This window comes from Dermacentor albipictus, chromosome 2 (genome assembly GCF_038994185.2).
Source record: "Dermacentor albipictus isolate Rhodes 1998 colony chromosome 2, USDA_Dalb.pri_finalv2, whole genome shotgun sequence".
Taxonomy (NCBI): domain Eukaryota; kingdom Metazoa; phylum Arthropoda; class Arachnida; order Ixodida; family Ixodidae; genus Dermacentor; species Dermacentor albipictus.
The window spans coordinates 150,006,570-150,032,560 of NC_091822.1; the positions used below are offsets into that span (position 1 = coordinate 150,006,570).

The window sequence follows — 25,991 nt, forward strand, 5'->3', positions numbered from 1 at the left end:
TCTAGTGTCTCGGCAATACGAGACAACAACCAAGCAATTGGAACCTTTACAAAGCATTAATTAGGACTTCTACGCGTACAGCCGAATCTCGTTATTTCTAACAAGCTTAATTCGAACTGACCCTGCGATCCCATCAAAGTTACATGTATTCCAATGGGCAAAAACACCCGGTAATTCAAATGCGCAAGCATTTGTAATGGTTAATTGAAACATACTGCGCTTCGACAATGCTCTCAGCAGTGCGCCAAATCACGCGGCGGCACCTCCAACCAGCAGGTCTGCTAGCACGGCAACACCACCACGGCAACACTAGACACACCACGGCAACACTAGACCTAGCTACTTCGACGTTCGTCAGCAAGCTTCTTAGTGCCGTGTTTTTCATTGAAACAATTCGCCAATGTTAGCAAAGGCGCTGACTTCATATTTCTAATCCTCGCCAATGGCTTCGAAGCGCGGAGAGCACGGCACATTCCACAACGCCGGTTTTCGAAAGTGATCTACGCCCCAACAGTGTTATGCGGTAAAGGACACCAAAAGTTAGAAGAAGCATTTGTCACAGGTCATGGTATGTTTCCTTTATTCATACACAAGTGCACCCCCCATCTCCTATCACAGTACGAGCACCGATATGCCTAATAAGTGTACTGGCAGGCCTTTAGAGCTACTTCGGACGTGCTTGTGGCGACTTGAGCCCTTGGGGGCAGTAAAAGGCATACTTTTCAGACCACCAGATCCTTTTAATGTTTTCGCGGCCTTAGGGAGCTGGGAAAACTCAGACATTGACTGTAATTTGTAAATGCATGGATAAATCTTACGCAACTTCCCATTCATGTGTTAGATCAGTGCACCTGCACCCCTGCAGGTAAGTCCTACATTCATTTAGCTTCCTTTAACTCGAACAAATTTGCAGGCCCCTTCAAGTTCCTACTTATCAAGATTCGACTGTACCTCATGACACAACATTCAGTTCAATGCATCACAGCTTTAACAGCATTTTATGACGTCACAACATGAAAATAGTGCTGGCAAGAAGTCTACAAATTTTTTTTCTCCTCCTTGTCAAGTCTATGCTTTCTGCTTCAGTCAGGTGAATGACACGAACATCCTTGCAGTCGATTGCTCCCAAAGAGAGCCAAAGGTTCCTTAATGCCTCGACAAGTTATGTTAGCTAAACAACAAAACATGCATGCCCACAGCTGAGATCGGGGTTATTTATTAAATCTAAACAGGCCTCCTGAGTGACGTTAAGCAACAACAGTCTAGAGCAACCACACCCTCATATTGGGCAGTGAACGTGACATACATGTGGAGAAGGACAGTGACGTACCTGTGAGAAGATGAGGACACGGTGGCCAGTTTCTTTCAGGTGGCGCAGCATCTTGTGCAGCAGGATGAGCTTGCCGCATGCCTTTGTGAGAGCTGTGCCCTCGTATGCTCCATTAGGCATGCGCGGTGCCTCCTGCAAGATGTGCACAAGACGCACATGGATTCCAACACTGTTTTCAACAGACTAACACTTTACAGAAGAGCATAGTTGTCACCGGAATTTTCACACATATAGCCAATGACAAGTTTAGTTGACATGATGTTGAGTTCTTGGATATCTCTGGGAAAGTCGGTACATTTCTCATCATTTCCTTCGGTACAGAAAGAGTACAGAATGCTCGACACTTTTGCCTAAACTTTCACCACAAAACAGCAGTTCAAAAGACCAACTACGTGTAGTATGTAAACTTCAGTGTTGGATCCACTCACTAGCCAAATGCCAAGCAATCAAAGGACTAAAGATAAAAGCAAGGATCTATAGCAGTTCACTTCAACAAACTCAGCACTATGCACAGGCTTCACAAGCTATGTGCAGTAGAGCCCCAGATTGCAGGAAGATGTGCAAGAGTGGTCCTTGTAACGAAGTCTGTTATGATCTGAAGCCCAAGAAACCTTCATTCTTTATTACAGCTAGCTCCAAGTGCAGTTTGGTGAAACAGTTTTAACATCCTTGACAGGCTTTTTGCATGGTAAAATTACACAAAGCAGCAATGACCAAAACAGTGTACTCCAAGTGACCGACTCTACTAAAGAAAATTATAAGCTGGCTTCAGCTAACTTGACTGATCGACTGATTGATGGGCTTAAGTACCAAATAAACCACAGAGAACCATCTTGAAATAGTGTGCAACAGGACAGCACAACAGAAAGGAAGACGAACACAGGCACAACTAGCCCAACATTGAACTCTTTTAAAGTCTATGAGACGTTGTTGTAAAAGGCTGAAGGTTAATCTTGACCAACGAGTGGTTCCTTATAAAATACCCAAACTGTAGTTCACAGGCATTCTTACATTCTGCCCTTATCGAAGTGTGGCTGCCATGATAGGGAATCATTCCTGCAACCTCACACGCTGCAGGAAAGCCACAACCACCAAACCACTACAGTGAGTATAAACTTGACAGCTGTTGAATACTTCTTTAATTTGTCGTATATTCAGAGCTCAATCAGCCTTGGAGCTCCGTTGTCCTTGTCTGGTGTGTCCTTCCATGGTTGTCAGCCGTACTCGGCACATTACAAGATGAAGAAACAAAATGTAGCCCAATTTCTTGACATGTTCTGTTAGGTTGAACTTCTGGCAAGACGAATATATTTGCAGATCACTTTTGTGCTAGTCTCTAAAGGAATGTTGTGATATATAATGAATACATAAGCAAAAAAAGAAAGCACATACCTGGGAGGCGGCGGGAAATAGGTAGGGGTGGTTGCAGCATTTCTTCAGGTCCATCATGATGTTCAGCAAGGACACCGAGTGGCTGCCTCCCTTGGCGTTGAGCGCCTCGTAATTACGAGTCAGGATGTACTTGTAATACTTCCTGCGAGTCCACACGATGTTATAGTTATGAGTACGGAGCAGTAACATCCTCGAAATGAAGAAGAGCAGAGCTAACTCTCTTTGGAAACGGGCAGCAGTGTTGACCACACAGAAGCGTACAGCACGAATGAGTCAGCTCCACACAAAAAAGGACCACAACAGGGACATGGACGAAGGACAGACTGAAAAGTTTATTTTATGACAGCAGCGGTGCCAGAGCTCACACGACTGTTGCTTCTGTACCAGCAACTTGGCGGCGTAGACTGGACCACCTGTCCTATGAACAAAGAATCCTGGTGGCCTTGAATAAAATAAACCAGAGGACAGACCTCAAATCTGCTTGCAAGAAAGCCCCCATGCAGTGTTGCTAACAGTCATAAGCTTCAGTCACCAGAGCCATAGTTCCTACAAACATCTGCACTAGCACACCTCCACTTTGCTGAAACTCTTAGCCATAGTATGCTTGCATTGATAGGAAAAATACAAGCCATGACTACTTATCAGCATTACAACAGCATTAAAATTTGTGATTTTTTTTTTTTTTACTGCAAGTGCAATTGAACACTATCGTATATTTAGTGGCGCCTGCCATTTTACAAGCTGTAGTTTCGACATTGCTGTTCGTGACACTTCGATGGCACATGTCTTTATTTCCCCTTTACTAAATACGTACAAACTAGTACCGAGACAGGAAGCTATAGCCTCATGGGACAGGTCTCATAAGGCAGCTCGTGAATAACATCCCCATGGCATGACACATTAGGTGACAGAATGAAACTTTCGTGCATCCCCGTGAAACAATGCAAAAAAAAAAAGTTTCCTGGCCTTCATCTGACCACCCTACAGAATTCTTTATATTGTCTTGTTAAATGAAACAGCTTGCCCCTGCACACATGTCGGTCAGCACATGATAAAAAAACATGGAGGCCCTCCTCACATACAGATAAAACTGTGGTTTCAACATCCAAAAGCAACACTGGCACTAGAACAGACCACAAAATGGTCGGTTTTGGATTAATTTTGAGCAACCAGAGTTCTTTAACTTACACGTAAATCTAAATATACTACCCAAATGTTTTTTTGCAATTTGCCACCAAAATGCGGAAGGAGTGGCATTAGAGAAGCTGTAGAATTCTTCCTAAGCATCATTGTAATGAGCGTGACTGCTGCCACTTCACATCTCGCCCACCCCCCCACCCCTTATGGTGGCGGCATAAAACTGCAGCAGAGATCATAAAATATTCCAACTCACTTTTGGAGAGGGGTAAGGTCAACACGAATGATGAATTCGCTCTTCGAGGGCATTCCCTGCACAATAAAGGAGGGTAATGTGAGTACAAGTTTCATGGAAATCGGCAAGCAACAAGAGTGCACCTTTCTCCGATATAATAATAATAATAATAATAATAAATAAAAGCAAGCTATTCCCCATTCCTGCACACCAGAAAAGAAGAGTTAAGCAGAGTCGCAATCTCATCAGTCCTTTCACACAGTTTGTGTCGTCCCAGTATGTGCACCGTGCTCAAAATTGAAATGCAAACAATTCCAAAACTACACCGATGCCTTATTTCATTTACATGTTCGCATGCACGTGTAAGAGTGGCTTAAATGAAACTCTAAATGCACACCAATGCCTCATTTCATTTCCCGCTTGCACATGTAGGAGTGGCTTAAGGGGGGAGGCGGGGATCAGAATTAACATTTTTGTTTCTTCACAGAAAGGGCTGAAATTTGGCACACACACTGCACACTGCAATAAAGTGACAAATCTAAAATTTCATTAGGATATCTTAATTAGTTTTTGTTTTATAAGAATTTACAAGTTCCTTGCTTGTGGAAAGCCTGGCACAGTAATGAAACGTGATAGGGAGCTGGGAATACCTTGCATGTTTGCCCAGATGTCTAATCTACATCAAGACAGTGTTCAATTTTTTTTTTTAGTGCACTAATAATTTTTTTCTCAACATAACATGCACATGACTGTGCTTCACTGCATGGAGCCATGTAGTAATTGTGAAATAATTAAATAATGGAAAGATAAAGAAACATTTCAAGACTGTCTTTAAGTACAGCACAGTTTGTGGATCACAGCAAAACAAACTGGGCCAAAATCGGTCCAGCCATTGTTGTGCTACGCTTTCCACGAGCGAGGTGATTGACAAAAAACATGCAATTGAGAAAACTGGCTCCAAAGTTTTAAAAGCACTGCAAATTTATTAAAAAGCACCAGGGCTGTAATATTTTGAATCATTGTTGTCAGGCATCTTCTTACACCTTTGCCTCATTGTTTGGTGGGCTTTGGATGCCTTCTTCAGGCGTTCTTTATCCTTTTCTTGCGCCGTCTGGAGTAGTGCATGACCACCATTTTCACTGCCAGACTGAGCCTGGTATCGCAGTGTACCCACAGAACGCTGTTGGCATCTTGGGCACAGAGTTTTAGCGATCAAAGAGTTCATCGCGGAAACAGGCATAATGATGAACTCACAGTCACAAGGGGCCGAAATTTGTTCTTGGCATTGCTGCTTCCGCTAAGTCGCGGACACTGCGGGAAGGGAGTCGCGAACGCTGCATGCCTGCGCTTCTGCAGTCACCGCTGACACAAAACGCGGCTCGAGGCGCGTCTGAATCGTGCGACGATTCGTCTGGTGAGCCTTGAGTCATCATACAGTATGTAGCTTGTCGACGGTTGGGGCTCACTCGCAGGCTGCGTGTCCCTGTCGCACGATGCATCGGAAACGCACACCGTCTCTGCCGGCGATGGAGACCTTCGAGCCGCGTCGCCTCCAACAACGCGATCTCGGTTGCCGACTCACGCGCGTCGTACGCAGAGCCCCCGTTGGCACGTCTTCCGGTGGCTTGGTTATCAGTGTCGATGTCACAGGGCGATTGTCGGCTTCGCTGCTGGAATCGCACGATGTAAGATAACGCGGCACGTTATCCGTGTGTTCAGTCGGGTTCTCCGCTCCTCCCGCTGGCCGCCGTCTTTTTCTCGCCGTAGGAGGCTTGCGCTTCCGTTTTCCGAAGGCATGCTTCACTTAAAAGTTCTTTTTGAACGAGCGACGATCCATCACTGACCTGGGAGTTTTCATAAATCCGAATTCTGCGAGTGTCAAGCGAAGAAAGACGCCGGCGTGGTTTTCAAAGCAGACAACTGCGGACCGCTGTGGTTGCCAGCTTGCCCGCGTCTGCAGCAGCAACCAATGGCGAGACGCCTTTCAGTACGACAACCAATCGGAGGCCCGCTTTTATCGCAGGGCCCGTGTGACCGCTTCTAGCAGACCCGCGCGTCTTTTGTGTTTGTGCGTTTGTTACAAGATGGCGACGACCGAAGAATTCAGAAACGGAATGGCGAAACTTCGAGCTTTCGTACGATACCAAGATGGTGGCGTTCGGTGGCGGGAAAGACGAGTTAGGGCTCCGCGAACCGCGGTGATTTTACGCGATTTAAAGCTGTTTTCTCGCCCTACGCACTGATAAATTAATTTTTTTCGGGTACTTTTAGTGCGTTTTCAGTCAAACCATTTTGATACAATGTAGATTAGGCATTGCAGATATCGAAACGCGTCGTTGCCAAAAATCGATGTTTTTTGCGATTTTCGCGATCTGATCCCCGCGTCCCCCCTTAATTGAGACTCCAAATGTACATTTGGGACTACTCCATGTTCAGAAACCGGCTATAGAGTGATTACACATAGCATTTCCAAGTAATTACACATAACAGGCATTCGTCGCTCTTCACAGTTCAGTTCCTTAGCACGGTGCTGTCACGTCTGAATGAAACGCAAGCACAAGACTGAACTAAAGGGTGAATTTCCCTTTCCACATCCATGGCTGTGTATGCCGTAAAGATGAATTCCCAAAGGCCTAGTTTCGAGACCAGAGCACACTTGGTACCCAACTACGTGCCAATCACAGGTTGCACTTTGAAGTAATCAGGTGCAAGAGGTGTTCTTATTTCTTTTTTTGTCAAAAAGGCGGAGTCGGTGCCATTGCCAACAGCGGCAAATTGTTTTAATGAAAAGCACAGCACCGAACAGCAAGATGCTTGGTAGCGAACATCAAAGCAACTAGACCTAGCGTTGCTGTGGCAGTGGCTGCCTCTGCCAGCGCATATGCGTGCAAAAGTACCGGTTCGAGGCGGCAAAATAATGGCAGCAGTGGTGGCTTCGATTAATGCAGTTTCGGACCTGTCAGTCATGCGAAAAAGTTGGGAAAATCAGACGGCGAAGGTATTTTACGTCTGGAATTTCAGACGTTCTTACACATTTTTATGGGGGCACGTGGTGGTGCCGCGAATTATGGGGCATGTCCGAAAAATCGGGCGTCCAGACAATCGCTCACTGACTGTAGCATCAACCAACGCACATAACTAATGAGTGTCCCAAACAGCAATACATCTCAGCAGCAGCCAGCTTCCCTGTGTACACACCTTGAGCACATCTGCTTTGAGCCTCCGCAACAGGTGGCATCCCAGCAGATCGTGAAGCTTCTTCACCTGCTCCTCTTTGGCCAGGTCAGCAAACTCATTCAGGAATCCCTGCAGGTCGCTGCGGGTGCAGAGACGGCAACAACACGCAGTCAGCTCATGCTGGCAAACTTAAATGTGCCGTTACTCTAGTGGTGCGTCGCCCGTGGTACCATGCCCAGGTCACCAGTATGGTGACCTGGACCTGAACCAGGGACCAAAATGGGGTCCTATATTTAAAGGCCGTCACGTGGGCTAGGCAGACGGATAGGCGACCAACCAGACCAGCAAATGGAAGCCACTAATTTATTTGCAAGAGCATGTGTGACCCAAGAAGCCTGAGCCTGGTGCAGAAGTGCGTACAAGTGAAGCTGAAGGACAAAGAAGACTGCGCCGCCACTAGAGTCACCAAACACACTTCTTTATTTGTTGTTGTTTTTGCACCTCCCCGGCTCTAATAGGTCACTGTAGCCAATCCCACATATCTTTGTGTAGATTACCTGCATCAAATATCCATGAAGTGCGTGCATTAGATGAGCACATGAATGATGTGCAACTTTTGAGAATGGCTTCACGGCAATGCGGAGTGCACTTAGCATTTCGCTGCATTATTGCAGTGATTAATAATGACTGAACATATAAAACATTTTTGTTACTAAAGTATCGCTCTGTGCATACATTTGAGTCTGGGTATTTCTAGGTATGGGTCTAGGTATGGGTTAGAATATATATTCCTTCTTTCACTTTTCCAATGTGTGCCTTATAAGAGGGCAGGTTATGTGCACGAAAATAGTGCTTGCTTAGGTAGGAGGCCAAAAGGAAAGTGAGGAATGGCAGTGGCACATTTGAAGGGGTGTAGAAGTATAAAAATTTGCATGCAAAAGTAAAATCAATCAGCCGATCAAGCAAGGTCACACCAAGCATTTTTATGTTTAAGAAGCCAGCACTGCTCAAACTTACTTGAAATTTTGCGGACTCAGGAAGTTGAGGAGATGGAAGAGTTCCTCCAAATTGTTTTGGAGTGGTGTACCAGTTAAAAGAAGCTTGTAGTTGATCTTGTAGTTGTTCAGCACTTTGAAGAACTGCATACATGCACACACACAAAGAAAGCAAAGATTGGTCAACGAAAGAACAAACTTCTCGATGAAGAAACAAAAAGCAAGAATGAGAACAATGTCAAAGCAAGAGCATGCTTGCTACTTTATAGATGTGGTACATTTGCATATTATTTCTGTATTTGCATAATGTGTAGTCTTTGCAACACTGCAGGCATCGCCTAATAAGAGATGTTCCTTCTCTAGAATGCCCCAGAAATGTCAAACAATGGCGTATGTTTAAACAGGCTCAGTTAAGAGCAAACAATTTTTCAAGTGGAACTGTGCAGTGATTAGTGATTGAAATGCAATATTGTAGAACTTCACTGATACGATTCCCTTAAGGGGAGAGGCTCCTCGAAACAACTTTTTTTTTATTACAGTCAACGACTGAATTTTCGGACGCCCAAATTTTCGGACATGCCTGATATTTCGGACGTCTTCGCGGCACCGTCACGAACCCCATAGAATCAATGTATAAGGACATCTGAAGTTTCGGACGCTCGAACCCCCCGCCGTCCAATTTTCCGGACTTTTTGACGGACGGAAGGACTTTTGGCTCCTCGCACAGCGCCCTTGTGAAGGAAATCGACTTGCAGCCGAAGCATATCACCGCTCTGAACCACAACTAGCCGAATCTAGCCGTCACACACTGATTTGGTCTGGCCACGCTGGCTATGTTCATCGCCGCACTTCCGCCTTCGGCGGAGTTTCCGGAGCGGCGCCATTTTGTTTGTTTGTTTGCACAGTGCTATTAGCGTGGTGTGTGGTTGTGCTGTTGTGTCAAATATGCTCTGCGACGCTAGGCCTAGGTGCTTCGACGCTCGTCAGCGAACTCCACTGTTCGCAACTTGAGGATTTCGCTCGTCTTCGATGGCGGCCACTCCGTCTTCGTCGTCCTCGCCGATGGCATCGAAGCGCGGAAAGCAGTAGTACCGTCGGACGACGTGATCAACGACCTCCGCTCTGCTGGGGTTTCCATACCCACGGAAATAACTTTTTAACAGTTTGTTGACGCTGACAATGAGCGCAACTTCTCCGCGGAACTCACTGACGAGGGAATAGTCCGTCAGGTTGTGGGGTATTCAGAAGACTCCGATGTTGAAAATGAGGAGCCAGTGCCTGCGCCGCCTACAAGCGCCGAGTTGACGCGAGCACTGTTGACTCTTATCGGTGTACAGTGCTGATATGACCCTTGCTCAGATCGAGGCGAATATGATCGCATGCAACCAGAACGCCGTCAAAACAACAATCAACAAGTTCTTCAAGCCACTGCAGCAATAACACCGGCTGCTCGACGATGCACATGTACATAATAAACCGGCTGCATACATAGTTTTGCATACAGCAAGTCGTCTGCATACAGAGTTTTTGAACGCCTCTTTTTATAGCCACTTCACTGATGCTGTGGCAGGGTTTCGGAAGCCTGTTACTTCACCCTTTACCTCTAGATCTGAGAAAAAAAGAAAAAGGGTGCGTTTTTTTGCATGCATTCATTTTTTCGGACTGCCTGAATTTTCGGACGTTTTTACGTTCCCTAGAGGGTCCGAAAAATTGGTCGTTGACTGTATTTGTACCAGAGACTTCAAAATTCAGCCAACTGAAGAGTTTTTTATGCAGATTTCAAATATGCAATTAGTTTTTGTGTAGCTGCTATAGTTCTCGAGTTATATTATACTGAAGTGCAAATTATAGGGGTCTTTACGGGCACTTTTTTATGAACTAAACTTTCACAAAAGGTATCGTGCTATAGCTTATTTAGCTCTTCCTAGATCACAGAGTACCGATATCTAGTCAAAAAGCGTGTTCAGTTATAGGAAGTGGGAGAAAAAAATTTTGACACTTCGACCACTGTTTCTTTTAGTTCCCTGAGACATAACTTCGTACTATTGTAATTACTGACGACTGATATTGAAATTTCAAGTAGATATCGGTATTCTACATACCTTCAAGAGTATGTGTGCCAAATTTCATTAGTATACACCAATTCTAAGTGTACAAAAGGCTTCCCGGAAGACACGAAAATATCAAAAAAATTGAAAATGAGAAAAACAGGTTTGAAAGTTTCAAAACCTTCTATTCTTCAAAATCCAGTTGTTTTTGCATTAATCTTTGTCACACTCAAGAGCAGCTTCACAGAAAGCACACAAAAGTTTCTAGAATGCTCCTGCACTGTAGCTTGGCCCTTCCCGGCTCCTACGGTTGGTCTCCTCGGTGCGAGCCCTTTTCACTGCGCTACGACGGTGCGCCCTTGCTTCTGCGGTTCGCTTCAAGTTCATTTTCTTTACGCGCATGTCATCAGAATGGTCGCTATGTGTGACCAACTCTTCCGGGGGAAGTACTCCAATCTCTTGTAGGACTTCTTCAAAGCCCGCATGGCCTTTATTGTACCACAGCACGGCAATAGCCGTGGCTGTCTCCACAGATGTCCGGGAAGCAAATTTTGTTTTTGGACACAGCAGCCATATCTTGCTGTTGAGTGACTCTGCTGCGTTTTGCGTCTTACCATGAAGGCACCGAGCCAGGAGCTTCTCATCAGTAAGGCGCTTATATATAGGCATAATTGCCAAGCCCTGAGCTTTTGTCAACAAGGGGGTGTGGCGTGGTGTAGGCTCCCCCAGTGCTTCAGCACACCTATGTTTGCACCAGGAATCTGGTTCAGCAGGGCAAAATTTGTGGCTGCTGGCCCCATCACTGGAGCAACAATGAAAATATGAGGCCCATATAGCAGTGTACATGCTGCGCACACTGCCCTTGTTATTTGTTATGGCTATTTGGTAGTATGTCTGCAGTTTCTGGATGGCTGCGACCGTTAGCTTTTCACCTCGTGGCAGTGGCGTTGTCATTTTTCGCAGAGCAGTGCCTAGGCGTTTTGCAACGTGGTTGGTGCACTCTTCTTTTTCGATGACAGTGTCACCGTACACCTCAGCCCCACAGACGGCAGTAAAGGCTTTGCTGTCCCCATCACTCAAGAAGCTTGTGAAGCGCAGTGGGGTCTCGTATGACAAAGTCCTCTGCCATATGCGCACTGCTGCTTCAGGTTCCATTGCATGGGATGAACATTCGGTGTTTTTTTCACATACAGGACGATGAAAGGCTTGCCATACCTCATCATCATCACCCATGTCCTTGTGGATACTGCAAGCAAGACAGTAATTTGAAAGGACTTCAAAGTCCAAGCAAAGACCTGTGTCCAGGGAAACAGCTGTGCCCACTCCGTTGTGGCTTTTATGGCCCCTTTTTTGCCAAGTGCCGTCAAACATGACTGGCACATCGCCGCCGCCAACGGCGTATTTCGTGACTTTTCGCGCCAGTTCCAAGTTTTGGCTAACAGCTTCCATTGCAGCACCATGGAGCTTCTTAGAAATAGCATGGAATGTCTTGTGATGCAGCGGTTTTGGAAGGCCGATGATCGCACAAAATCGCGAAAGCTGGTCATATCCAACTCCTATAGCACGCGCTGCCAAAACAGCCTTCACGTTTACGGCAAAGCCGTCGCGCGAGCTCCCGCTGTCGTAGCGAGTGTTCACCCCGGGGTCACCGCACGCGCGGGCCGAGACGATCCGCTTCGACGTGTGCGTGAATGAAAGCACAGATTCAGGGCAGTCGGTATTTTCGCAGCGTAGCTCCAGGTGCGACGAAAGTCCTTTGCGCTTCTCAGCTGCTTCTCGGACGGCGAGTTTCCGTTCACAGCAAGTCGGGCATACCGAACCTGTCACCAGTGCCGTCAATGCGCCGATCTCGCACAACACCGTGCTAGCAGCAGGGGCGCCGACCGACCTTGATTCGCTTTTGAAGAATTCCATCTTTTTCTGCGATGCACTCACGAAATCCACAGCAGCGTCGATTTCACCACTGTCGCGGTGACCGGTGTCGGCGGTAGGCCTAACCGACGTCGGAGCGTTGCGGGCGTCGCTTCCGGCTGTCGTTTTTTTAACAGTCTTACGCCGTTTCCCTCGGTACTTGTGCCGAGTTCCATACTTGCGGACGTCGGAACTGCACTTTTTCGGGCTTGTCATCTCAAGAAAACTCGGAGAGGACACGGGAAACTGTGCGGCTAGCGAGAACGCGCTGTGGCGGTGGTTCGGCTTTGCTGCACAAAAGGAGCACCGCCGTCCAATGGCGGGGCCGCGCTGCATGGCGCGCAATTCAAAATGCGCGACAGTCTCGTCTTCTTTCTCGTTTTTCTTTTATTCTCCGTGAACATACGAGACTGACAGCCATTGAACTTTGGAGGAAAGGGTTGACGCTCCACGCCCCAATGATTGCAAATGGCCGCCGGTGAAGCTCGATTGCGTGCGAACGATGCAAACGGCGCGGATTTTCTAAACTTTCGGTGGACTATAGAGTCACCGCCGCTCACTTAGGCGCATTTTTTGGTGACTTCTCGTGCGAATTTCGGCTTGATATTTACAGAAATAAAAGTTTATACATCAAAGATGACAATGCAGCTTAAAACAAAAAAGTGATTTTTTTTTTTGAAAACCGCGATTTTTCGACCCGCGTCTCCCCTTAACACATGATTAACCGGTGCCAACGTTCACTATTAAGTAGGGGTGTGTGAATAGTGCTATAAGCGAATCTAATCGAATCTTAAGTATTTTTCTAATATAGTCATTGAATAACAATTAGCCACTATCACAATTATAGTAAAACAATGTTCACATCCCAGTAATCTTTGCAAGTTCCCAGCCCAGTAATCCCAGCCGTACGAAGCGGCCACTGGAGTAGAAAGCTTCTCCTGTTTGCGCCAGTCCCGCATGCAAGATTCAGGAATTCTGAACACCCGTGATACGGCCCAATTTCCGTCCGTCTCCGCACATGTGATAACTTTCCTTTTATTTGCGGCACCGTGATGAACTCAGCATGTCATTATAGTCGGCACTTCCATGCTGATAGAGCAAATGCGGAAAGCGGAAAGATCGGCAAACGGACGGTGCAATAACCTAAGCATACGTACTACAGCACTTGGAGAAAGCTCCTGCAAAGCGTATGCGAGGAGGTCATTTTGAAATGCCGATGGCGATGTGGTAACGCAGATTTAAGGTCATACTCGATTCTAACATGCAGGCTATTTTGGGACCAATTTTATCGGAAAGAAAGTGCACTTTAGATTCGAGTAAATATGGTATGGCTACATAAGTGACATAGCCTGCTCCACTATGCAAATTCTCATGTTTTATGCCCATACTTTGCCCGCGAGGCTGAAAATTTACCGTTCTTTTGCTCCATATTTTATTATTTCAGCGCAGTTAACATTGTGAAATATTCAAAATGTATTCTAAAGATAATCACATTTCCGAATAATGTCTATTTTATTGGAAGACCGAATCAAATACAAAACTATTCTACATTCTTTATTCAAAAGTTTCAAATATTCACACAGCCTACTATACTATTCAGAACACAAAAAATGACCAAATAAAGCTACTCTTCTTTTTTACCGGTTCACAGGTTCCCAAAAGACACACTCTTTCAGCACCAACATACAGAATGTATATTGCCAAACTGTGATCACATGAAATGTTTCGGGCAGCTAGATCCCACGTAAACAAGAAAAGGTGCAAGGCGTGTGCTGCAAGGGCCATAGCCACCTGCCAGAGGAGCTTCACCGCAATAGTTGCCTGTCCACTTCACACGGCGACGACGACCGCGCACTCGGCTTGTTATTGTTGTACTAGCTAATCTTCTCCCAGGGTGACGACACCACATTCACAGCTACCACCACCAACCCTATTATGATAAGCATCTTCACTTATCTGTTTCGCAGTGCACAGGGCATAGTGTCATTGGAAACGCACTGCACACTTTCAATAATCAATAACCCAAATGCACCTCCATTCTTTGCTGCAGGCGCAGCGAAGTGGGCGTCATACGATTTGCTCTGGCAGCTTAATAGGCATTGTATTCCAGCATCAGCAACCACAACTCAACTTCATTTTGCCCCAGACTAAAAACTATGCACTAAGAAAATGACAATGTGCATCACGGGTCGCTTGGGACCAGCTCAACGGCATCACGCCGCAACAATTCATGTCGAGCGGGCACATTAAAACTTCCCGCCGAAGTGCCCCATTCGAAGAAGCTTCTGACACAGGCCGAACTTGAGTATTGCAGACGTAAGTCTGCTGAAGTTGCAACAACGCGTCTCTAAGGCCGCACCAGATCAGCGCCTTTTGCTTCAACAATTCACGCAATGCCTTGCATTATGTAGATTTCAACTACCATTAAGTATGGCAAGTTTTTTTCAGTGACTTTCGATTGTACATTTTTCTTGGCTAGTAAGTTTCTCTCTTGCATTTCTTTTTTTCTCCGAAACCGTATGGACGAGGTTTTACTGTACTCTGAATACATGGCTGCCGGCACTTTCTTCACTGCCAGTGGGCACTGAGGAGACCAAGCTCGTGCATTTTTGTATCACATGCAAGTGAGAGCCCTTTTAGCACACTGTGGCTCCATTAGGCCCCTCAGCGATCACCCAGCGCTTGCCGGTGTTGCAAAAAGTGCCATCTGCCATGTGGTCTGAGTATCGAGTTTGAATCACTGAGCCCTGTGCATGTTTAGCATTGCTTACCAGAGTATTGTTAAGCTCAGATATTCGTGAATGCACTATCTAACGTGTGGGCAAACCGTCCTGTTTCAGGGCTTTTCCACAAGAGTGACCGATGCGGTGCCTTCCCTTTCACATTATACAATAAGCAAAATTCAAGAGCACGAAGAACGGGCCCCAGCACACGTGCACCCACCTTAGACTGGTTATTTTTCAGTCGATGCGCTTCATCCACGACCAGCACCTGCCAATCCACTGAGCCGAGAATGGTGGCATCAATGCACACCAATTCGTAAGACGTCAGAAGAACGTGGAACTTCACTGCTGAATCTTTCTGCAATGAGGAGAAGCAAAATGCACAAATACTGAAGGCGGAACTTGTCCATGCGAATCGACAACCAAAATTTGTTTCACACAAGATCACCGAGACCAGACGCTGCAATGCTACCAGAGAGCACAGCTTCACACAAATGAAAAAGCTTGCAGAGTTAACTTTTCCCACTTGCAACATTAAAAGAAGTGCTGATTAATATCCTTGACATACAGTAGACTTCCGTTAATCTAGCACGGATCAATTTGATTTTGCAATTAGTTCGATCCTGCCTCAAGGCCCCAGCCGGTGCCTTTGCATTTACTTTAGTAATTTCGATCCTAAAATTGGCCTTCACCAGGTAATTCGAACTTGACCAGTCAGCACGCATGCGCCTAACTGCTATAGTGACCCCAGTAGCTATCCCTTTAGTGGAAGTGTCAGTGAAGCTTAGAGGTCAGTGAATGCATTAACCACACGTCATTTCCCAACAAAAACCCCTATTTCCTGCAAATTTCGTGTAGATCTTGCACAAATATTTGAAAATTTCTAATATTATAGAATATTATATTTCTAACATTCATATTTGGTTTGAAAAGTATATATTAAAAGTTGTAGAATGTTCAGTTGGATACGAACGTTCTAACCAAATCAAATATATGGCTGGCTGCGTGAGAGCAAAGCATTTGTTTCTATCGTGATATAAGAATATGTGTCTCATTTTGTGTTGAATTTTGTCATAATTCTGTGCTGTTGGTGAAATTTCGCCTGTAAGGTGTGCTTAGCCACTGGACGTCTACGCTTTACGGGATAAGCCAGCCTCTCAATAACAAGGCGCATGGGTTTACGGACGGCTGCGGTGCTCTCTTTTGGAGCACCACCTCCCTTCCTGAGCTCATTCCATGACAGCAAATGCGATGAGTGACAGCTGGCACAGAATCAAATGCCTCCAAGTCAAAAGCCCATTTGTATTAGAAAATTTTTATCTTCGCACACCCTTATTTTTGAAGCATTAACTGTCACTTAAAATGTCTGATTAGGGTATTTACCCAATTCTGTAGCGTGCCTTTTTTTTTCCCTTATGAAAACTGGGTCGAAAATTGCCTGCACGGTGCAGTCGAACACACTATCAAAACCGCCTTCGTGGTGTTTATATGCTTTACCGCAGAATACAAACCTGTTGCAGCGAAGCTGATTTTAGGAAAATGGCTGCCACTGTGTAACCCACATTAAACCCTTGCCAATTTTTCTTGCTAAAAATAGAAAATCAGGTTCGTGTTATACTTACACTTTGTTTAGGAGCTTTAGTGTCATTTCTGCTTTAGTTTTCTGCTTTGTACACACAGAAAGTGGACGCGCATTTAATACAGGGGCATGGCAGACTGGGGCGAAATACTACCTAATGAATTTGCGGTGTGTTCTTACATTTGTTCTGAATCTTGTTTAATTGGAGCCGCTGGATAATTCAATAATTTTCATCGATTCCATCAGGGTCGAATTAACGGAAGTCAACTGTATCATACATGTATGGTGAAAGCCCAAACTATAGGAGAAATACCTGCAAGCATCAGTGTGCCCAAAATAACTTACTGTACCATGCATTTGTTCCTGCAAACTAGTTTCGATTTCACTACTCAGGAAGTGGATGCGTCCTGACAAGTTTCAGTTTGTCCACAAATTTCTTCAATGTTAACTGATGACCAGTTACCAGAGCCACGGACAGCAGTAGCAATGCTGGTAGCGTCATCTTGTGGCATTTTGTCCAACTAAATGCATTTGAAAAATTTTTTTTGTCCCATCAATGCTGTTATTGAAGAAAAATCACGAAGGTACTGCACGTGAACGATTATGTCGCTACCAATGCTTTGCACCAGCAATGAATTGTAAGCCACTGCAATATTAGTTTTGCGTGCTGTCTGGTTAGACTGTGCATCACAAGATGTCGCTATGAGTGTTGTTGCCGCTGCATCTTTCTCCAGTAGCCCAGTATTCCACAAACAGCAACACATTTATGGACAGGCTAAAACTCTCTGTTAGGTATTACTCTATTACTGCAATCACTGCAATTGCCCCACATAAGCACAGCCCCCCCCCAAAACACACACACACACACACACACACACACACACACACACACACACACACACACACACACACACACACACACACACACACACACACACACACACACACACACACACACACACACACACACACACACACACACACACACACACACACACACACACACACACACACACAGTACTACTGATTCAAGTTTTTTTTTTTCTTACTAGTGTCATCACAGCTAGCCTTATTGCTATAAGACATCTGCAAATTTTGCTCCATGTCATGACGTCGCGATAACATTGAGGACACCAGGTCCAGCATTTCAAGACCAACTTAAGCATAAAAATAAGATACCCTAGAAATGTTTCCCAACCTTCAAATTTGCTCAGTGTAATCTTTCTATGCATGACAAGAGCGATGTAGCATTTTTACAACCTCAGAAATATGCATCAGTACACCTTTCAAAAGTAAAGATGCCATAAACTGGTGTTTGCAAGCGTTATATGCCGCGCTATCTACTACCAGAGGATGATTGACGTGTTACAGAATTCATAAATCATAGGGTCTTACATGCCAGAAACACACTCTGTGAGGGATGCTACAGTTGGGGGACTCCGGATGAATTTTGGCCACCCGGAGTTATTGAATATCCACCTACATCTAAGTGACACAAGCACTTTTTAATTTCACACCCACTGAAATATGGCCACCGTGGACTGGACGGAACTCTTTCCTTCAAGCGCAGCTGCGCGTAGCCATAGGCACAAAACTACCATCGTACATAGCTAACATGTTTAATTGTTGTGGAATTCCTCGGGTTCCACGATTGTCACAGGTGCGGTGAATGTCACGTCGGGCCTGCGTGTCCCAAGCAAATTTGGGAGAGGGAAAACCCTTTCGCAGGCAACGCACAGGAATCTCAAGCGCTATCAGTGCCACCGGGTGTGTCACGTGAGATCCCTCTGACATCGCCCGACTCTCTTTGATCACCAGCGAGCAGCGGGTGTGGAAGTCTCTGCCGCCGTTCCGATTTTCCCGCACGTGGTTAGTCAACCGCATTTTTTTCCATGGCAAGACCCGCAGCCACCCGTATCCCCAGCTGTTAAGTCGGAAGCCCTTCTTTACCTAGCAATTCTCTCCGAAAGGTCACTGAGCAAACCTCAGTGATGTCAACTACAGTTGACGACCGATAATTTGGACTCCATTGGGAACGTAAATAAGTCAGAATTATCAAATGTCCAAAAAAACTAACCTATACAAAAAAATATTTTGTTTACGTTTTACGGCCCCTGTGCAAGTAAGAAGTGGTTAATTCATTGCTACACAAACATCCGTGTACATGCAACCAAGTCGACCTGTATTTCTGCCAGTTTTGTGTTGTCTCTGTATGCTGATGCAAAGACTCGAGTCAGATACACATGTGAAGGCTCTGGAGCACACTGCACACCATCATCATCATCGTCACCATCATCATCATAGTTAGAGCCTCCACTTGACGGTGGGAGAACTTGCTCTAGCGTTTCGTCATGTTCAGTTCGACACACGATGACACCACGCTGTTGGTGTCTGCAAAGTCTTCAAATGTAACGGCAGGAATCGACACACCGCAACCTAGTAGGTCATCAATGATGCCTGCATTTGAGCTCGCTGTGGTAGGTGGCAGTTGAGGCTCTTCAGTTAAGGAGTTGGGCTCGTTCGAGCTGTGACTCAAGGCTCATGCAAAGTCGGAGTGTGAGGGCACCGTTGGTGCCCTTTTACGCAGACTGTCAACAACTTCAGAAGAAAGACTTTTTGGAGCCAACAGAGCGCTGTCTGTAAAGCATACTATGCAAACAAGCACAGATAGACAGAACCTGTCTGGAAGGCAAATTCAACAAACTAGAGCAGGCCGCATGCGGTGGTGCTGGAATGGATTAGAATGATCGCGATGTTGATGCGACCTCACAATACAGGCGAAGCCTCCAAGATCAGCATTTGCAGTTGAATTTCTGAGGCACAGTGCTGCAACCAAGGCAAAGCCTCAGGGATTACTGTCTAGTGTGTAATCTCCGAGGCCACACTTGACGTCTCGTCGAGGTTTCCAAAGGAGATAATGGTGGCAGAGTCGGTGTACGCTACAGCCCCGGACAGAGTGCGGATAATCAAACGTAGAGCTGGCGGCTGTCCAAAATATAGGTCGTCTTTACACATGAAGTCTACGGGGCCATTGGCAGTGCCACGAAGCTGTCTGAAATATAGAGCATGCCCGGATTATTGGTGTTCAATTGATCAGTCAGCTGGCCTGCTCAACGTGTTAGTTGCAATCGTAATGTGGTTGCCAGCTATTGTTTCATCGAGCTTGTACCATACTGCAGTTGGTGGGCAGGTGGGCGTCAACCACGGGGCTCGGTGCGCCAAGGCATAGCACCGTGGGCATGCTCCCCCTTATCCTGACAGCATTCTCAATTACTGTGAAACTTTTAGTACACACAACCGCACAATCCAGCTATAGCATCCCTTCAGAGCGGGAAGCAAGGTGCATACACTGACCAAACCTTCGCTAGAGCAGACGTCACTAGAACCAACAGCACAGCAAAACGGTACAGGCGTGCACTCACCTTCATGCGGCAGGCCTTGTTGGGGTTGCGAACCGCCTTCTCGTCGAAAGAAAACTCGTGCTCTCGAATGACAGCTCGACTGTCTTTGTCCCCAATATAGGTCACCACGTAGAAATCCGGTGCCCACACCTCAAACTCTCGCTCCCAGTTGATGATGGTCGACAGCGGGGCGCTCACGAGGAAGGGACCACGGCAGTGGCCCTGCAACACACCAGTGCCCAAATAAATGAGTGCGTGAGGCTAGAGGCACCAAATTAAGGAACAAAATACAGCACCCTATTCTTGCTGGTTTTATCCTCATTAGCCTAGTTTATGTTCACTGCAGGATGAAGACCTCTCTGAGCAATCCCCAATTACCCATGTCTTGCACCAGCTGACCTTATCTTATGCCTGCAAATTTTAAAAAATTTCAGTTCACCACCTACTTTCTCTGCCATGATCGACTACCTCTCCCTTTTCTTGGAACCCATTCTGTAACTCTAATAGGCCACCAGTCTGCTCTATGCATTACATAACCCGCCCAGCTCAACTAGAACCCAACTAGAACATCAGCTAACTCCGTACAAGCCAAGTTCTCTTCGAGAAATCTTCAAGGCATGCTCGTGCTTGCTCTGCAATATTACAGGCAACCAAGGCTTGTCGAATGAAAAGTTTATGGTGTTGAGAGAAGAACCACAGAATAAAAGTAGGAAAAAAAGAATAAAAACTTATCACTGCTTTAGATCATGGCCAGGCAGGCAAAACAGCCTGTAAATAGCTCCAAGTCAAGCAATCCTGTATCCAGCCAGTAAAAAAGCTTCCGGCTCAGGTGGCAGCAAAAGAGCAGAAAGTGAGCGAACGCTACTCACCTCCTTGAAGAGTGAGTAGAGGAAAACGATTGTCTGGATGGTCTTGCCCAGACCCATCTCGTCGGCGAGGATTGTGTCCGTGTGGTTGGCCCAGGAGAATCGGAGCCAGTTCACCCCTTCCAGCTGATACGGGTGCAGCTCGTTGTCGTTCTCGAGGACAAATGGGGGCTGCACCTCGTACTTTCGCTTTGGGTCGACAGGGGTGCGGTCCTGGCTGGTTGGGGTGCCCCGGCCGCCCCGGGAGTCGTCGTCCCGGAGATCCCTAGACTTCTTGCTTTTGGACTTGCTCTTCCCACTGGTGAAGGGAAGCACACAACAGAGGGTGAAAAAGAGGGCAAAAGCTAAACAGCACTGAGAAACAAGCCTTTCTCCCTAGTGTTCGATAAGAAAATGCAGTCGCCTACATCTACATAATGAACAAGTACTTGAGGAAAGACAGGGACGCATGCACAACTATGTATCTCCCTGGCGCTGGTTTTGTCCTCGGCTATTGCAGACTGCAACATCAAATCATGCCACCAGAGACAGTAGACTTGCCATTAATTCAATCTTGATGGGAATGACGAAATTGGCTGAATTAAATCAATGGCAGAAAAAAAAAAAAGGCCACAGTACACCACTGATTTATTTGACAGCATTTGCCAGATCCTAACACGGACTTGAATCAAACGCACTCCCACTTTTTCTGTGTTTCAAAGTAGAGAACTAACATAGAAATGACAGAGCTCCTAAACAAAGTAGAAATCTGACGCACAACCGATCTTTAGAAAAAAGAAGAAATTCTGGCAATCGGAAAAAGATGAAACCAGTGAACTTTACCTTAACAGAATAAAAGTTTATTTACACCTAATGTCCATAATAGTCACTCTCACAACTTCATCACTGCCTCTGAACCACGTGCCCTCTGGTCCACTGCACATTTGATATTATAGATTTCTCAAACGGCTTCGCAACAACCGCAAACTGGACGGTGGCCCACGCCTAGAGGCTTCGCTAGTTCATCCTGCGACATTTTCAATGATGCGAAATGCAAAAACATGTGCCGCCACTTGCTACCCACTAGCTTAGCACATACAATAACGGATCTTTTGAATGTGCTTTTGTAATCGAAGATGAAAGCAGCACACTTCCACCATTAAGCTATGCATAAAATGCATCCGTTGCCACCTTGTGACGGCGACAATGCTGGCTATGACGGTAGGCTGTTCGTCATAGTTTCGGTTTTGTATCCGATTAGACTGCGCCGGTAATTTTTCAGCCCAATTTTACTAAAGCAAAAAAAGGCACATTTTAGAATTGGGTAATTACTGTAATCATTCATTATGAGCTACTGTCCTTGATCGCAAAATCTTGCTATGGCAAGCTGGAAATAGGCGTTTTTGGCAGGGGATTCGCTGTCCCCCTTAGCCACACCAAGACAGACACTGCAGCTCCCACCATTGGCTCGGACTAAAGGAGGATGGAAAATGGAATGGATTGCTATAGAATTTGGCCCCAGAACAGCCACTGCCTTAGAGGAAAAAGAAGCAGGGATAGGCATGCAGTACCCGGAGGACTTTTTGCTCGCGGCAGGAGCTTGGTCGGCGTTCTCGACCGAGGCCCTCAGGTCCCAGTAGTCCTGAATGGCCTTCTGGAGATCGGGGATCTCGAACTCTCCGGGTTCATCGGCCTCCCACGAGGACTGGTCATAGGGTAGCTCGCGCCACTTGACTAGGTACAGGTTCGAGCCGTCGCGCAGCGTCCGGTGGTTGATGACACGGTGCACCTGCAGCCAATCGGGCCGGATGCCATACCGGTAGTACTTCTCCTCCAGATTCTGGTAGTTTTTGTCTCGTGCATGCTTCTCCCCCCGGCTGCTCTTGTTGTCACTGGTCCCGTTGGAGCCGTCGTCTGGTAGCGGGGGGTCGTCCATGTCGTTCTTGCGACAGTAGTTGCGATACAACCCCGGGTGATAGACATCCAACTGCAAAGGTTGCCCGGAAACACAACAATGTGGTCAATTTCATCAGAACAAGTCATATCAAAATTATGGGGCTTCACATTTGCAAGTAACACGTGGACTATGAGGGACACCATAGTGGAGGGTTCCGGATTGACTTCAACCACCTGGGGGTTCTTTAGCATGCACCTAAACCCAAGTACACGAGTCTTTTTTGTGTTCTGCCTGATAAAAATATGCAGCTGCAGCAGACGGGAATCGAACCCGCAACCTCCAGCTCAGCAGCAAAACTGAACCACCACAGCAGGTAGAAGTCGTCATGAACAAGAAAATACTCAGGAGCGGAAATATGTTGACGACACAAGTGCTAAAATCAGCAGTACCAGAAGCAATAAAGTAATTATGTGCTGCAGAACGCTGTATTTTGAGACACTAGCTTGGGCTGTGGCAAACATTTGCCACTGTAAGGAGGCTTTGTTAGTAGGGCCATACCCCTGGCTACCATACCCAGAACATTATTAGCCAACAAGAATGCTCAAACACTGAACGAGAGGCCTATGAAAACACGGAAGCCAACAAACCACGAAGCTTAGCTGCACTCTTCACAGTGTGTGTTGTGATGTCAGGGTTACTTTTTCACTCACCTTTCGATTAAGACGCCCAAAGCAAGAAATTAAGTGCAATAGCAACCCTGATCTTTGTTTCTGGTTTTCAGCATCAATGTGAAGTGTGCCTCTTCCTACAGACACATTGTAGCAATAGACCCATGAAAGCCATTTCACAGGCTCTTTCAAAGATAGCTGGGACTTCTCAACACTAGTGAATTATGTGACTCCAGCCCTCGCACACACAAGCCACAGTCCGAGAAATAGTGCAAAAATAGTCAATACTCAAAACTATACATGGCAAGCACACTTCCATGTACAGTTATGCTACATTTGACTGGTTGCTATTGAGCAGTTTGTAGTGATGTGGAGGCTTCGCAACATTGGAGCCAGAAAAAGCATGCCTTAGGCTTATCTGAGTGGTCGGCTCCTCCGAGAGCAACCTGAGGAGTACACAATCAGAACCTGTTGAATATAGGTTACACTCCCAGCTTGAAGATGACAGTGCCGCTGGGTGCTCAGAGACAGAGCATGACACTCTGAACAAACCAGGTGAACGCATTCTGAGTGCTCAATTTCAACCACTAGAATGCAAACTGCATTGCAAGAGCACCTGAAAGTGACCCATTGAATATACCGTTAGAGATGCCACTTCCAAAATGGTACTGCTGACAATCCAAGAGTGTGGAACAAGGCAAGAAATCGCAACAGCCTCGCCCATTCTCAGTATCAGTGTCGGCTCTCCAGCCTTGCTCTTGTCCAAATATGAGGTTCACCTCACTAACCAAAGTGTTCAAACCACGTGGAAGAATCTTACAAAGTCTTGCCGACAATTTACAGCTCCACCAAGGTCATCAAAACCATTACGATCTGCTCTTTACTATCATCACGGCAAGTGCGAGAATGCACATGACACTTGGGTTTCTGCAATCACAGCTTCACTGTCCCTAGCACAGTTGCGAACAGTTAGCGTGTGACGACATTCATTCCAAAAGCAAAATGTGACATGACACAATACTAGAAATTCAAATGCTGCCTAACCTGGTTTTCAGAGATCCAGGAGCAGTGCCAGTAGGACATGTCGTGCCACTTGACAAAGAACTCTCTCAGTGGCTTTGGCTGTGGTTTCTTGCTTGTAGACGGCTGCGGTGGGGGCGCCGTCGACGTTGATGGCACTGCAGCCACCTGGCCATTGCTGCTGCTCGAGCTGTCCTCGGCCTTGCCGCCTTCCTCCTTCTTGGCGTCGCCGCTTGCGTCTCCTTTCACCTCGGCCCAGCGCCAGAACAGGATTCTCTGAACCTTTCCCTTGAGCGGCTCCACCTGGCGTTGAACGCAGATGCCGCACGCGCAAGCACCAAAAGTGCATTGCAGAAAGAAAAAAAAAGAATGTGCAAGAAATGGGAAAGGGTGTGATGGAAAAGAAAAAAAGACAGAAAGCAAGAAAAAGAAATTCATTTCATTTCTCCTAGCATTTTTTTTTTTTCTTTAAACTAGCAGCGCAAATAGGATTGTGGCACAGAGAATAGAAACACTCAGGACAAGCACTGAACTAACTTGAACTAACAAGTTGTTAGCTCAGTGCTTGTCTTGAGCGTTTCTAACAAGTTGTTAGTTCAGCACTTGTCTTGTGTGTTTCTATTCTGTGTCTAAAGTCTTCCCATATGCGCTGCCATTACAATGAACATCAATCAACTCAGCCAGTTTTACATGCTGCTGCATTTTTTTTTCTTTCGCTGCCTTTAATTTATGCTATGGAAGAATTAAACATTCACTCACAATGTTTGTTCGCCGTTATCATATTAGGCATGTTTAGGATTATTGAAAGGTCTCAGGCAGCTTTAGATGTTGGGCACTGAAGCCTTTAATAAAAGAGACTATGCCATTGGGAGCACACACGAGTGTGCTCAAGTGCACCCTGCTTCCATGGAGCTAGTGGCGGCAGAAAAAGCTAAAGTATGAGCTAAAGTATGCTTTAAGATAGCACAGATGCAATGCGAGGCCAATTACGCAGCCTGGAGTCAGCTCTAATCACATACGCGAGCAGTAACTTCGCTTCTCTTAGCAAAAGCTGTAATTCACCAAATACATCCTCCGACTGAGGGTAACAACGCCCTGCAGCAAGTGGCGTCTTCCCATAGATGCAAACTGAAATCCCTTCCCTCACATACAATAACCGACACACTCCTTTGTGGCATTTGCTTTTATTCCCCAATTCCCCCACTATTTCCCCATTTTGCCAGCACCTTCTCCCCATTTCTCACTACACAACTTGGCGCATTTCCACAATCTCCGACTTAAAGCGTTGTTGCACAAATACATAAAAAACAACACTAACTTTGACTATTGTCAGTTTTGTGCAAGCCTCCGTTCATCAAGCAAAAATTAACCCTTCAATCCAAATATCTGCAATGCCCCGCTGCCATGTACAGTTTGATAAAACTGCGTCTCTTCCAAGACACCGTCATTTCCCAAGCATGCCGAAAGAAAATGAAAGAAGCAACTGAAACGACACAATTTTGGCCACGTCAAAAGACAAAAAGATACGGAACCATACAGGCAGATAGCAAAAAAAAAAAAAAATCACACAATTTCTAGCTACAGTGCCAAAGGCAGCCTTCATGACTCCAACACTTACGTTTCGGTGATGATT

At 46.0% G+C, this 25,991-nt stretch overlaps 2 protein-coding genes across 8 annotated transcripts in view; both read right to left on the reverse strand.

Moving 5' to 3' along the window:
* Mi-2 (chromodomain-helicase-DNA-binding protein Mi-2 homolog) overlaps positions 1–25,991 on the reverse strand; it is a 78,193-nt gene that overhangs the window by 33,737 nt on the left and 18,465 nt on the right. For all 7 annotated transcript variants that reach the window (XM_065429180.1, XM_065429175.1, XM_065429177.1 and 4 more), the window contains exons 8-17: positions 24,383–24,661; positions 22,345–22,760; positions 20,798–21,092; positions 19,950–20,150; positions 15,169–15,306; positions 8,289–8,410; positions 7,293–7,410; positions 4,116–4,171; positions 2,723–2,864; positions 1,331–1,462 (exon numbers count right to left, since the gene is read on the reverse strand). In XM_065429180.1, coding sequence (XP_065285252.1) covers positions 1,331–1,462; positions 2,723–2,864; positions 4,116–4,171; positions 7,293–7,410; positions 8,289–8,410; positions 15,169–15,306; positions 19,950–20,150; positions 20,798–21,092; positions 22,345–22,760; positions 24,383–24,661 — 1,899 coding nt within the window. The remainder of the gene's footprint in view (positions 1–1,330; positions 1,463–2,722; positions 2,865–4,115; positions 4,172–7,292; positions 7,411–8,288; positions 8,411–15,168; positions 15,307–19,949; positions 20,151–20,797; positions 21,093–22,344; positions 22,761–24,382; positions 24,662–25,991) is intronic.
* LOC135899825 (uncharacterized) lies at positions 9,991–12,456 on the reverse strand. Its single transcript, XM_065429181.1, has one exon. The coding sequence runs from the start codon at positions 12,439–12,441 to the stop codon at positions 10,579–10,581; it is 1,863 nt and encodes a 620-aa protein (XP_065285253.1). The 5' UTR covers positions 12,442–12,456; the 3' UTR covers positions 9,991–10,578.

What these genes read in the sequence shown, in the direction of transcription:
- LOC135899825 (XM_065429181.1), bottom strand. Translation starts at nt 12,441, where the DNA reads ATGACAAGCCCGAAAAAGTGCAGTTCCGACGTCCGCAAGTATGGAACT.